Raw genomic sequence first — 13,766 nt, 5'->3', positions numbered from 1 at the left:
AGGTTACATACGCTATGATCGTCAGAGCGAGAGTAATAATTCTAGCACTAGACCTCCTCTGTAACTCTAAACGTGTAACCTGTAAAAAAAAATGTAAAGCATCGCTTAGTACACAACAAAAAATTGTGCTAACTTTTTAGTGTTTTTTTTTATGAATGAAACAGTTTCTTTCCAAAAAAAGTTTTGAAAAATTGCTGCGCAAATATCGTGTAATGTTGCAAAGACCACCATTTTATTCCATAGGGTGTCTGCTAAAACAATATATAATGCTTGAGGGTTCTGAGTAATTTTCTAGCATAAAAAAATGATGACTTTTACATGTAGGAGAGAAGTCTCAGAATGGGCCTGGGTGGCAAGGGGTTAATTATCATAAGTAATATACAAATAATTATTATAAGCTCTGTGAGGTCATCCTCTCAGTCTGCTGCAGAGCGTTCCAGCTTGTATTTATACTGCCGCTCTGTATGCAGCTTCTGACAGGCTGTGCAAGGAGCCCCGTATCTCCGGAACCATAGATGATAGCAGCCCCATATTTTAACCAGTGCTGGAGTGGCTCTTTAGCTACCAACCCCCCAAATGTGACTCCTGATCGCTGAGCTACAATCCTCTAAGTCGATCCTTTTTTTTTTTTTTGGGCAAATGGGCCTATCTTGAGAAAGGGGCCTGGAGCTGCAGCTCCAATAGCCCCTATGTTAATCTGGCCCTGCCTCCATAGCAAGCCGCTTGTTGTGGGGGCACTCGTGCGTGCTCACTTCTGAGCGACCTCACTGTGTTCAGAAGACACAGAGAGTGTGCTTCAGCCCCGCCCCCGCCTCATTGACTGTAATTGACAATCAGGCTCCCTGATTGTGGCTTGCATGTGGATTTTCTGAACACAAGTGGTTTTTTTTTAACTAAAGTGGAGAGTTAACAACCAGGAGTTAAGACAGGAGTCTCTAACCTCCATCCTCCCCTCCATTTTAAAGATCCCACTGCAAGGGGCAACCAGACAGCTTTCCAGAAACGTCAGGCTGACAGCAAGCCAGATTCACCGGAACCAGAGTGTTTAAAGGGGACAACCGCAGCCAGGTAAGCTCGCACCTCCACTCCCCCCCCCCCCCCCCAGTGATTGTTCCAGGGACTCCGTCCGACCGCCTACGGGGGTCAGGAAGGAATTTTTGCCCCACTGGTGCATTTGGCTGCTACTGTCAGGGGTTTTTTCGCCTTCCTCTGGAACAACCATAGGTTAGCATACCCCTACCTCCGGCCTCCTTTCCATTTTTTACGCTATCCTAGGACGACTATTCCAGATCACAGCCAGACTTCTTTTCTAAGCGGAGACCTCAACCTTAAGTAAAGGCAGCTGGAACAGCCAGCAACCGAATACAACAACTCCTTCCGCATCCATATAGGCATCCCCTGATCAACTTGCGCGCTAATAGCCTCAAGCACGGCGGCAAGTCTGATACCTAGCCCCACCTCAGGATCAATACCCTGATCAGGATCATCATCTTAGGCCCATAGTACCATCAACAGCATCCACAAACCATGTGCTACTTCAAATACTCAGCTGAAGTTCTGCACAGACTAAGGAACATCAACACCACATTGCCATCTTCCATACAAAAAATACTTCAAAGAGAACAACTATTAAAAACCGGACGACAACCAGCTCCCAACCACAGGAAGACATCTACTCGACCACTACAATTAGATTGCGCCTTGATTAACGCCAGGTCTGCAGTCAAACATAGACTGGAAGTACACGACTTCATCATCGAGAACAATGTAGACTGCCTCTTTATCACCGAAAGCTGGTTAACCTCTGACTGCAACACCATCCTCACCGAATTGGTGCCGGAAAACTACAGGATCCTAACCGAACACCGGATAGGGAAAAAAGGAGGAGGCCTAGCAGTGATCTTTAAAGGTCACCTGGATCTCACTAAACCATCATCTCAGAACCCAGTGCCTTTTATGGAAACCCTGACACTACATTTTCAACCAACACCCCATGACACCACTCATATTCTACTGTGCTACAGACCACCGGGACCAAAGTACAATCTTCTTTCACCCCTCACGGAATCCTTTGCAATGCACACCCTAAAATTCAAAAATTTCCTGGCACTCAGAGATTTCAACCTTTGGGCAAACGAGCCTAAAGACCCCATCGCGACTGCCTGCATCAATCAACTAGAAGAACTGGGTCTACAGCAACTGATAAAGACTCCCACGCATGGGTCAGGACACACCCTGGACCTCATTTTCAAACAGAACATCGACGTCAACATACTCGACAACATAACTCTGCCATGGACGGATCACCACGCCATCAAATTCAAAATCGCTACCAACATCACCAACGCAAAACGGAAACCTGTAACAATGCACTGGACCAGATCGCATAAAAAACTGTACTCCGAAGCCTTCAAAACCACTCTGTCCAAAAAGATATCTACAATAACCTTAAACCACTCTACGGAGGAAACACTCAACTCCCTGAACAGGGCATTACTGCAATCAGCAGACTCGGTAGCACCAAAACGCAGGGCTCTCATCAGGAAGAAAAATGCTGGATGGTTTAATAGCTCCCTCTCCGTACTAAAGCAAGAACGCAGAAGAGCGGAAAGAACATGGAGAAGAAATCCCACCGAGGAAAACCTATTTAACTACAAAGGTCTGACAGAGAATTATCGGAAAGCAATCTTCAAAGCCAAAAAGGACCACTTCTCATATACAATCTCAACGGCCGCAAACCAACCACGGGAACTGTTTAAACTGGTTAATCAATCAATGAATCCGGTGTGCCTAGAACCCCCAGAAAGCGAATCCCAGGATTACTGTGACAAACTGTCGGATTTTTTCATCGATAAAGTCAAAACCATCAGGGAAACAATTTGTCAGAAGAAAACATCCAACCTCAGCCAGCAAAAACATAAAGAGGATGTCCGCACCAACATACCGCAACCGCCATCATTTTCACTATCCCCAATTACCGTAGACACCGCAAAAAACATCATTAATAAACTGCGTGACAGTACCTCACCTATTGACATCATCCCCACAAAACTACTGAAAGAATGCTCCGACATCGTGGCTCCAACCATAACCCACCTCATAAACCGATCATTCCACGAAGGGATTGTTCCCAGCATCCTCAAACAAGGCATCGTCAAACCTCTACTCAAGAAACCAAACCTGGACCCTCAGGATCCAAACAACCGTAGGCCGATTACAAGCCTCAACACCATTTCTAAGATCATGGAGAAAGCTGTAGTACATCAGCTACAACTTCACCTGGATACTCACAAACTCCTGGACCCGCTGCAATCAGGCTTCCGCCCGGGTCATGGAACAGAAACAGCTCTCCTCAAGATTTGGGATGACGCCCTCGAAGCAGCAGATGACGGAGAGCCGTGTCTCCTCGTACTGCTAGACCTAAGCGCAGCGTTTGATACAGTAGATCACAATACTCTACTCGTCCGCCTCACAGAAGTATCCGGAGTCCAAGACATAGATCTCCATTGGTTCGCGTCCTTCCTAGGAAATCGGTCACAGACAGTGAAACTAGGAAAATTCCTCTCCGAAACTCGGGCAGTCACCTGCGGAGTCCCTCAAGGCTCTCCGCTGTCACCCGTTCTCTTCAACATTTACATTCGCCCACTCCTTCATATCATCAGATGCTCAGATCTCTGCTTCCACTCTTACGCTGACGACACGCAACTTTATTTCCGGATCAATGGAAAAAAAGATCACCAACAACAACTAGAAAACTGCCTCAAATCAATAGAGGACTGGATGACCACTAACTCCCTCCAGCTGAACGAATCAAAGACAGAGCTTCTTATCTTACACCCAAATCATAAGCCTGCAACCAAAACCTCCTGGTCTCCACCAACCGTCTTTGGGCAGACTATCTCCCCAAAGACCAAAGCCAAGAGTCTCGGGGTTATTTTAGACGCACAAATGTCAATGGATGCGCAAATAGGATCTGTAGTCAGTGGATCTCACCATCTGCTGCGCATGCTTCGCAGACTCATCCCTTTCATCCCAAAGAATGACAAAGCAGTGGTAGTTGGAACAATCATTAATTCACGACTGGACTACGCAAACTCGCTTTACATAGGATTACCACAATATCAACTTGCGTGATTACAACTGATCCAAAACACGGCGGCAAGGCTGATAACAGGAAAAAAACCCTGGGAATCCATCTCTCCTTCACTGAGGAGCTTACATTGGCTAACCGTGAAAAATCGGATCACGTTCAAGACCCTTTGCCTCACCCACAAATGCGTGCATAGAGAAGTTCCGCAATACCTAATGGAGAAAATAAATCATTACACACCAAACCGCAGTCTTCGATCAGCCAACAAAAACCTCCTCCTCGTGCCCAAAGTGCATAAATCCAAGGGGGATCGGAGATTCGCTGCCCAAGTGCCTCGGCTATGGAATGCTCTACCAATCAACATCCGCCTGGAAGAAAATCACCTGGCTTTTAGGAAAAAACTCAAGACCTTCCTCTTTTAGCAGATGATCAAAGCTCGCCACAGCGCCTAGAGGCGATTCAGTTCGCATTGTGCGCTATACAAGTATTTCATTCATTCATTCATTCAGCAGGAGCCATTGGCTCTTGCTGCTGCATCTCAGCCAGTGAGGAGGGAGAGACCCAGGAGAGCCTCAGCTCTCGTGCACATCGCTGGATCGGGATCAGGCTTGGGTATGTATTAGGGGGGGGCTATGGTTTTTTTTACTTTCATGCATAGAATGCATGAAGGTAACAACATCTTCAACTTTTACAACCACTTTAAACTTCAGGGGTCATATGATGGAATAGTGACAGCTTATTAGTGGTGCACTGAAATGATAATTCTGGACCGAAACTGAAAAATTTTATTTGGTTACAACGTCGCACAACCGTGCAATTGTCAGTTAACCACTTCGGAAGAATTTTCCCCTTAATGACCAGGCCTTTTTTGTGACCCAGCACTGCGCCGCTTTACTGACAATTGCGCGGTCGTCCGACGTTGTACCCAAGCAAAATTGGCGTCCTTTTTCTCCCCACAAATAGAGCTTTCTTTTGGTGGTAGTTGATCGTCTCTGCGATTATTTTTTTATTTTCTGCGCTATAAACAAAAAAAGAGCAACAATGTTGAAAAAAAAAACTGTTTGCTATAATAAATATCCCAAAAAAATAAATTCATAACTTCATCAGTTTAGGTCGATATGTATTCTACTACATTATTGCGATTTTTTTTAAATCAAAAATATCATATATATTGATTAGTTTGCGGAAAAGTTATAGCGTCTACAAAATAGGGAATAGATTTATGGCATTTTTATTATTCATTTTTTTATTTTATACTAGTAATGGCGGCGATTTTTAGCGGGACTGCGACATTGTGGCGGACAGATTGGACACTTTTGTGGGACCATTGTTATTTATACAGCGATCAGTGCTATAAGAATGCACTGATTACTGTGTAAATGTCACCACTGGCAGGGAGGGGGGTTAACACTAAGGGGGCGATCAAAGGGTTAAATGTGTTCCCTAGGGAGGTGTTTCTAACTGTGGGGGGGAGGGGACTGACTGAGAGTATAGAGAGATCGCTGTTCCTGATCACTAGGAACAGACAATCATTCTGTACTCCCCTGACAGAACGGGAATCTGTTTGTTTACACTGACAGATCCCCGTTCTGGCTCTCTGTGTAGCGATCGCGGGTGGCCGGTGGACATCGCGGCCGCCGGACCGCGCACATCGGCTCCCACACCGTACAGCAGGAGCACGCCTGCTATAGTTGTTTAAGGTTGTGACCTAATAAAGGAAACGTATATACATGTAATAATGTGAATATCAAAAACTAAGGCGGATACCAAAGTTTTAGTGCAGTGAAAATAGACACATTCTGAATCATTTTCACAGATTTATTTGATTTTATTATTGTGTATTGATATTTTCACAAGCACTAAAACTTTGGTATCCACCTTCGTTTTTTATATTCACATTATTTACATGTATATATGTTTCCTTTATTAGGTCACAATATTTAGCGCTACACGTTATCTTTGCACATTACTGTCAGCTGCTTTTTGTATACACATCCGTTTTATTTTAGGTTTAGCGCAGTATTTCCCCTCCCCATTTTCATAGTTGTTAAAGGGACTGACTTACAGCTACGGCGATTTGCGGGAACGAGCCGACCTGCCGCCGTATAATGGAGGCTGGTCTGCAAGCGGTTAAAGTTACGCAGTACCATATCGCAAAAAAATGGCCTGGTCATGAAAAGGGGGGGGGTAAATCTTCTATAAGTCAAGTGGTTATAATGCATAGCGGGGGGGGGGGGACTTGAACAAAACTGGAGCAGCTGTGCATGGCAACCAATCCGCTTCCAGATTACATTTTCGAAGCTTAAAGGGGTTGTAAAGGTTCGTTTTTTATTTTCTAAATAGGTTCCTTTAAGCTAGTGCACTGTTGGTTCACTTACCTTTTCCTTCAATTTCCCTTCTAAATGATTTTTTTCTTTGTTTTCTTTGTCTGAATTTCTCACTTCCTGTTCCTCCTCAGTAATCTGTTCAGTAAGCTGTTCTGGCTGACTAACCACCAGCTCGGATGATGGTGTGAAGTTTACTGAGGAGGAACAGGAAGTCAGATATTCAGACAAAGAAAAAAAAACATTTAGAAGGGAAATCGAAGGAAAAGGTAAGTGAACCAACAATGCACTAGCTTAAAGGAACCTATGTAGAAAATAAAAAATGAACCTTTACAACCCCTTTAACTGAACAAGCTAAAGACAAGAGGCTGATTGGCTGCCGGCTGCTCCAGTCCCCTACATAGCGCTTTAGCGAACCGAATGTTTACATTATTATATATTTGTGATCCGTACCCCCACCAGCACCCCAACACTGACATGAGTTTTTTTTTTTTCTCTTTTACAGAATATAGAGCACCAGAAGCTGGCCATGGAGTCGCGCTTAGCAGGGCGAGGAGGGAACGGCTCCTCGGGACGATCGTTTCTGGCCCAGCAGCGCCACGTCACCAACGCCAGGAGGAACGTCTCCGTCACGGTCCACGCCGCCACTCCTAATTAAAGGGCAAATGTATACACAAACCCAGAAGTGCACTTACAAGTATTTTATCCCCTCCCCCTCCCTGGCGTAGTGTCACGAAACGAGAAGGCGATGCAGGTCATCAGCTAGTGTCTCCCCCTTGTGGGCACGTCATGACATAGCAAGTAGATGGCTTTCCACGATCCATTGACTGAATGTGTGTCTACGTTTTTAGGTTTCAAAAAGAAAGAAAAAAAAAAAAAAGATACTGTATATTTATGCCATGACGAGCGCATTGTATATGAGGAAAGTTCTCTTAAATTTTACTAGTTTTGGTTTTAGAGGATATTTAAAAAAAAAAAGGGGGGGGGGGGGTTATTTCTACTGCATCGGAAGCTTTGATAACATCAGATTGTTAGCTTAGTGATCGATTCCTTGACAACGTCAGTTTCTGTCAGACTGATGGAATAGTATTTTGAGATGTGAAATGCACCCCCCCCCCCCCCCCCCGTTGTCACGGTAACAGGGGCGCTTTAACCTTCAAAAAAGAAATGTTTTACTTTTTCGGACTTTCTAACACGTCGGCGCAGTTTATTGTATAGAAGTATTTTTGTTTAAGCAAACGATGTGGATGTCGGAAAAAAATGATATTTTTTTTGTGCGAGATTTGACAGTTCGTTCCGTTTTAAAATAGAAAAAAAAATTAGAAATTCTAAGATTTGTATTTTTTAAATTAAAAGAAGACGCACTCCATGAAATGTAACTTTAAAAAAAATGTTAATGTTTGTGTCAGCCGATGAAAAAAGAAATATTTATTGTTTTTAAGGGTAACGCTTTTTGTCTGCTTTTCTTAATTCCCATTAAACGGGGTATCAGTGACCGGCCAGCTATCGCTCAGGTGTGTTCTGCCGAAATCTCTGCGCCTGTGTTCCAGACTCCGCCCATTTACTGCAATACAATGGGGGGGGGGGATTTACTAAAACTTGAGTGTGTGAAATCTGATGTGGGTCTGCATAGAAACCAATCAGCTTCCAGGTCTTATTGAACAAGCTGAAGTTAGAAGCGGATTGGCTACCATGCACAGCGGCTCCAGATTCTAAGTGCTCCCGTTTTAGTAAATCTCCCCCAATGTGTCATATCATAGTCATTCCACTGGATTGTGCTTTCATTTTACATTACGGGGGGGGGGGGGGGGGGAGGGGGGGTTGGTGTAGAGCAGGGGGTCTCCAAACTACGGCCTGGCGGCCAAATTTAACCCTCTACAAAATTTTATCTGGCCCGCAGCCCAGGTCTGGGGGTCCCTTGCGTGGGTCTTCAGGCCTGTCTGTGGTCTTGGTTTCTCCCCCAACATCTATACCTCCGCTTTCCGAACCCCGGGGGTCACTTTGATGGAGACGCTGATGTATGGACAGATTGTAATGGAGACCCTGATGTAAGGTGCAGCACTGATGTAAAGGGGGAAAAAAGGACCTGGATGTAAGGTGCAGCACTGATGTAAAGGGGGGAAAAGGACCTGGATGTAAGGTGCAACATTGATGTAAAGGGGGAAAAAGGACCCCAATGTGAGGTGCAACACTGATGTAAAGGGAAAAAAGGACCCTGATGTAAGGTGCAGCACTGATGAAAAGGGACCCCAATTATTATTATTATACATGATTTATATAGCACCAACAGTTTACGCAGCGCTTTACAATGTATAGGGGGGGAAACACAATTACAGTACAGTTCAATACAAAAGGTACAGGAGGGCCCAGCTCATAGAGCTCACATTCTAAAGGGAGGAGGTGGTGATACAAAAGGTAATAGCTGCAGAGAATGATTTGATGGGGGGGGGGGGGGGTGGCTCGGGGACAGTTAGGTGGGTGTGGGATAGGCTTCCCTGAATAAGTGAGTTTTCAGGGATCTCCTAAAGGTGGACAGGGTAGGGGCTGATCGGATGTACTGGGGCAGGGAGTTCCAGAAGATGGGAGAGGCTCTGGAGAAGTCTTGAAGGTGAGCATGGGAGGAGGCAACAAGGGAACTAGAGAGCAGGAGGTCCTGGGAGGTGTAATGTAAGGTGCAGCACTGATGTAAAGGGGGAAAAAGGACCCCAATTTAAGGTGCAGCATTGATGTAAAGGGGAAAAGGGACCCCAATTTAAGGTGCAGCATTGATGTAAAGGGGAAAGGGGACCCTGATGTAAGGTGCAACATTGATGGAAAGGGTGAAAAAGGACCCGGATGTAAGGTGCAGCACTGATGTAAAGGGAACTCTGATGTGAGAGACGGCTCTAATGGGGACCCTGAAACTGATGGAGACTGTGATGTTAGAGTCCCCCTTCCATCATGTTTCTCATTAATGTCAACCCTAATGATGTTGGGGCTGACCATACTTGGGACCTTGATGTAAGGTGCACACATACACACAGCATATTAAGGCCCACCTACCGAGCCCATACATATGTATGTATATACATAGCTGTGCGTAGTCTGGGCACAGGTTCACTAACATTCACCATTCCCTGGGGCTGAGCTCAGACCCATTATGCGTATACTTTTTGCACCACAGTTCTTTCTTCTAAGCAAACTCACCCATCCTACTGCAGGGCTTTTAATGTATTGTGAGATGCTTTCCTTTCAGAAGAAGATTTTGATATTTTATTTCCCCAGTCTCCTGCTCTTCGCAATACAGCAAAATAACATTTTTTTCTAGGACCAATGAAATTTATACAGCAATCAGAGCTAACAATAGCCACCGATTACTATAGAAATGTCACTGGCAGGGAAGGGGTTAAGCGTTCCATAGGTGTTTTCCTAACTGGGAGGGGACTGACTGGAGGAGGAGAGAGATCGCTGTTCTTACTTTGTAGGAACATACGATCTGTTTCTCCTCCTCTATCAGAACGGAGATCTGTGCGTTTATATACACAAACCCTTGTCCTGGCTCTCGTGCCCGCCGGCCACACGCATCATGTCCCCTACCGTGCATCAGGCGCGGCTGCTATGGCTCTTAAAGGAGCCGCTATATATATATATATATATATACACAGCGATTCGCACAGGAGAGCCATCCTTCTCCCTTGTATATATACACACACAAGCCGGTTGGGAAGTGGTTAAAGAGGCGCTCCAGTCTGGGCCAAATTTTTTTTTTTTTTTATAAGTCATTGTCTCCAAAAACTGCAGCCGCTGACCTTTAATATTAGGACACTTACCTGTCTAAGGATCCAGCAGTTTTCAGCACCCCGAGAAGATTCTTCAAAGGGCTTCAGGCACCGGCATCCCCACCAATGCATCCAATGGTTTGTGCTGGGAACATGCGCATTCCGAATTCCCAAGGCAGTGGCTCGGCAGTCCCCAACATCTCCCGGTTGCTGTTTAATGGAGTCGGGGGATGGGCAGCTATTGAGGTGAATGGGGAATTGTTTTAAAGCTTCTTTACTACTTATAAATGTGCGATATCTGTAGTCCGGGGCTCACGTGTCTTATTCATCCCTCCCGTATTTTAGTTTACTAGATTCAAATCCACCAAGGAGACATTCCGCAATCCCTGTCTTGTACTTGGGTGGACCTCACCTCCGCAGGTCCCCTAAATGGGGTCAGCCTGATTGGACCACAAGTACCCCAGTCCCTGTCAAGGAGTCTTGCGCCCGCTAGGGCTGGGGGTTCTTTCCCTTCATGCATAATACACCATGTTCACCTTGTTGTGTGCTCACCTTTATATTGCGCCCAAGGAAGAAGAAAAAAATAATAATTCCGCTATATTTTTTTAGTCTAATATATGGCCAAGCACTTACATTTTATAACATATTGAAAGCCCTTTCTTCTGGATTTCTCAGTGCCACTTCCCTGAACTTCCAGTAGGGGGAGGGAGGGAGCACTTTACAGAAAAGCCATGTGATCTCCTGTGTCAGGACTACGTGTCCCAACAAAAGAACTTTCACAGACGCTGCAGCTGATTGGTTAGTGACCCGAGCGCCCGGTACGGATGGCACCGCCTCACTAAGCAGTTAAAAAGGGTGCGCAAGCCCGGCCCATAGACACATTGAAAACTAGACGACATGTGCAATTCATTTAGTTCTGAATTCGTTTAAGCGAATTTTGACAAATTCGGACGTTCGAAAATTCCAAAATTTTCGGATTTCCAAAAAAGGCAAAAAATAAAAACAAAAAAAAAAAATTCTGTCAGTGCACGTCTATTGAAAACCAAAACGCTGTCTAACGAAAATAGCGCATACGATTGTGCCATCATTTGATCTGTTTTTTTTCCTAAATTAAATCCACGTATGTTGGATCAGGCACTTTGAATTGCAGGAATGATAAATCGCGTGTCGCAGCTGGCACACTAATGTAATAAAACGATTGACAAAGAACTTTAGTTCGGTTTTCCACTTGTCTATGGCCTACTTAAAACAAGGAGCTCCTCCCATTTGCTCCTCCATTGTTTAGGAAGCACACGAAAAAAAAAAAAAAAAAAAATCCTGGTGAGAACTTCCTGTGCTGCGCTCTTATCAATTACATTGTTGCTATCCATCTCTGAGGACTATGGACCCCCTTCCCCTCTATGCTACGAGGAGAAGAAAGGGCAATATGCTGTAGTCTTGTTCTAGGGTGACAACACCGCTCCTCCAGTACAGTCGGCTTTATCACCTTAAAAACAGGAAATGTGTTACTTGCAGATCACCAGGAGAAAAAAAAAAAAGATAAAGTCTGAAAAAAGAACACTAATGCAGCCAAACCTGATCTAAGGACGGGTAAAGCTGCAATATAAATACACTTTAGTTTTTGGGGTTTAAAAGGGCTGTGTCCACATCCGCGGAATGTTTTACGGCTTACTGAAAATAGAAGCATGTTCATTATTGTCTGCAATGTTGTATGTAATTTAAAAAAAGAAAGTATTATTGTATTTTTACACAATGCTGGAAATTTAACTGTCATTTTGGGTGTTCTCTGGAATATTTTGACTTCACTTGAAATATAAAACTTTTAAATAAAGAGTTTTTATTTGATAATGTGTGGAAATCTTAAGAAAAAAAAAAAAAAAAAACTAGTCCAAAGAGACAAAATCGGGATCCCAATCTACTTATCCCAATAAAAAAAATAAAAAAAAATTGTTGGCAGGATGGAAAATATGAATGAGTTTTTTTTTTTAGAGGTGCTTTTAAAAACAAAAAGGGCCTTTATGGCAACTTAAACTTTTAACGCTTTTTACTTTTTTGTTGGAAAATTTCTTAGAGCCCCCAAACATTTTTTTTTTTTTTTTTAAAGCAGAGGCCCTAGAGCAGCGATGGCGAACCTCGGCACCCCAGATATTTTGGAACTACATTTCCCATGATGCTCAACTACACTGCAGAGTGCCAGAGCATCATGAGAAATGTAGTTCCAAAACATCTGGGGTGCCAAGGTTCGTCAATAACTGCCCTAGAGAATAAATTGGTGGGTGCTACAATTTTCCCATGTCACACTGTATTTGCGCAGTGTTTTTTTTAAATTTTAGTGGAAAACATAAAAAACACCATTTATTTTTTTTATTTTTTTTTTTAATATAAAGGGGTTTTTATTGGGTTATGTTTGTTGAATTTTAAAGAAAAAAAAAATGAATAAAATAGAACATAACCGAATAAATGCAAAAAAAAATAATCTTTACAGAAAAAAAAAAAAAAAAAAAAAAAAAGGTTATGCATTTTTCCCCCTCCCATTATAATTCAAAGTATGGATCAAATGAGGGCTCAGGTTAGTAGGGGGGGGGGTGCCGACGCCCCAAAAAAACTGCTGCGCAAATACAATGCAACATGAAAAATTGCAACACCCACCTATTTATTCTCTAAGGGCCTCTGCTTTAAAAAAAAAAAAAAAAAAAAAACCTATAAAGTTTGGGAGGGGGGGGGGGGGGGGGGGGGGGGGTTCTAAGAAATTTTCCAAGAAAAAATAAAAGCATTAAAAGTTTTAAGCCCCAGATATATCTAAAAGCGCCTCTGCCAGATAACCTTAAAGTGGTGTTGCCACCTAAAAAAAAAAAATAAAATAAAAAATAAAAAAAATGTATTTATTTAAGCAAAAGTTTTTACTCACCTCTAAATGCCTGTTGCTAGGGGGTCCCCCGTAGTCTGCCTCCTTAATTTCCCGGGCTGGTGACATCACTTCCCCTCGGCGCCGTACAGTCATCTGGGACCTGTCACGTGTCCCAGATGACTGTGCGGCGTATCACGGCGCCGCTCGCGCATACGCAGTGGATGCCCTGCCCACAGTAAAAATGCCGGCGCCGCGAGCAGAGCGGGGAACAAGGGGGGGCTTCGTTCCCCCGCATTGCTGGTCCCTGGGACAGGTAAGTGTCCGATTATTAAAAGTCAGCAGCTGCAGTATTTGTAGCTGCTGACTTTTTTTTTTTAGGGGGCACCCCACTTTAATGCTTTCCTTTACAACCCCTTTAAGGCCTTCTTTGGTCTCTAAAGTGTGATCCTCATTCAGATCGCTCCTCAGGAGGTGATGTGCTGCTTACTCGCCACCTGTTTTAACCCCCTAAATGCCAGACTACCGCACTGCAACCGTTGCGGAGCAGCCCCACTGACTTGAATGGGTTGCATTTGGCAGGCGGCAGTGCCTGTGGAGCACTACAATGTGTAAAAAATTCCTACTGCAAAGCACCATAGCATGTGAACACGCCCAGCCACTGCCTTTCAAACTAAAAGTGGAGCAAGTTCAGGGGCAGTACAATCGCGGCTCAACCACAGATTTTACCACCCAAAAAAAACACAAGT

General features: G+C 44.1%; 1 protein-coding gene and 1 long non-coding RNA gene across 2 annotated transcripts in view; both read left to right on the top strand.

Annotated features, from left to right (window-relative positions):
• HOOK1 (hook microtubule tethering protein 1) overlaps nt 1-7,914 on the top strand; it is a 152,261-nt gene extending 144,347 nt beyond the window's left edge. The window contains exon 22 of the mRNA XM_077450599.1: nt 6,920-7,914. Coding sequence (XP_077306725.1) covers nt 6,920-7,072 — 153 coding nt within the window. The 3' untranslated portion in view covers nt 7,073-7,914. The remainder of the gene's footprint in view (nt 1-6,919) is intronic.
• Nucleotides 7,915-8,241: 327 nt separating this feature from the next.
• On the top strand, nt 8,242-12,020 carry LOC143926658 (uncharacterized). The gene is made up of 2 exons (XR_013262112.1): nt 8,242-8,639; nt 9,087-12,020. It is a non-coding gene; the product is annotated as an uncharacterized LOC143926658 (long non-coding RNA).
• The last annotated feature ends 1,746 nt before the right edge of the window (nt 12,021-13,766 follow it).

The sequence above is a fragment of the Lithobates pipiens genome, unplaced genomic scaffold (assembly GCF_037356315.1).
Source record: "Lithobates pipiens isolate NorthernLeopardFrog02 unplaced genomic scaffold, aLitPip1_a1.2 Scaffold_23, whole genome shotgun sequence".
In the NCBI taxonomy this organism is placed as follows: Eukaryota; Metazoa; Chordata; class Amphibia; order Anura; family Ranidae; genus Lithobates; species Lithobates pipiens.
This window is presented reverse-complemented; position numbering and strand designations above follow the sequence as displayed.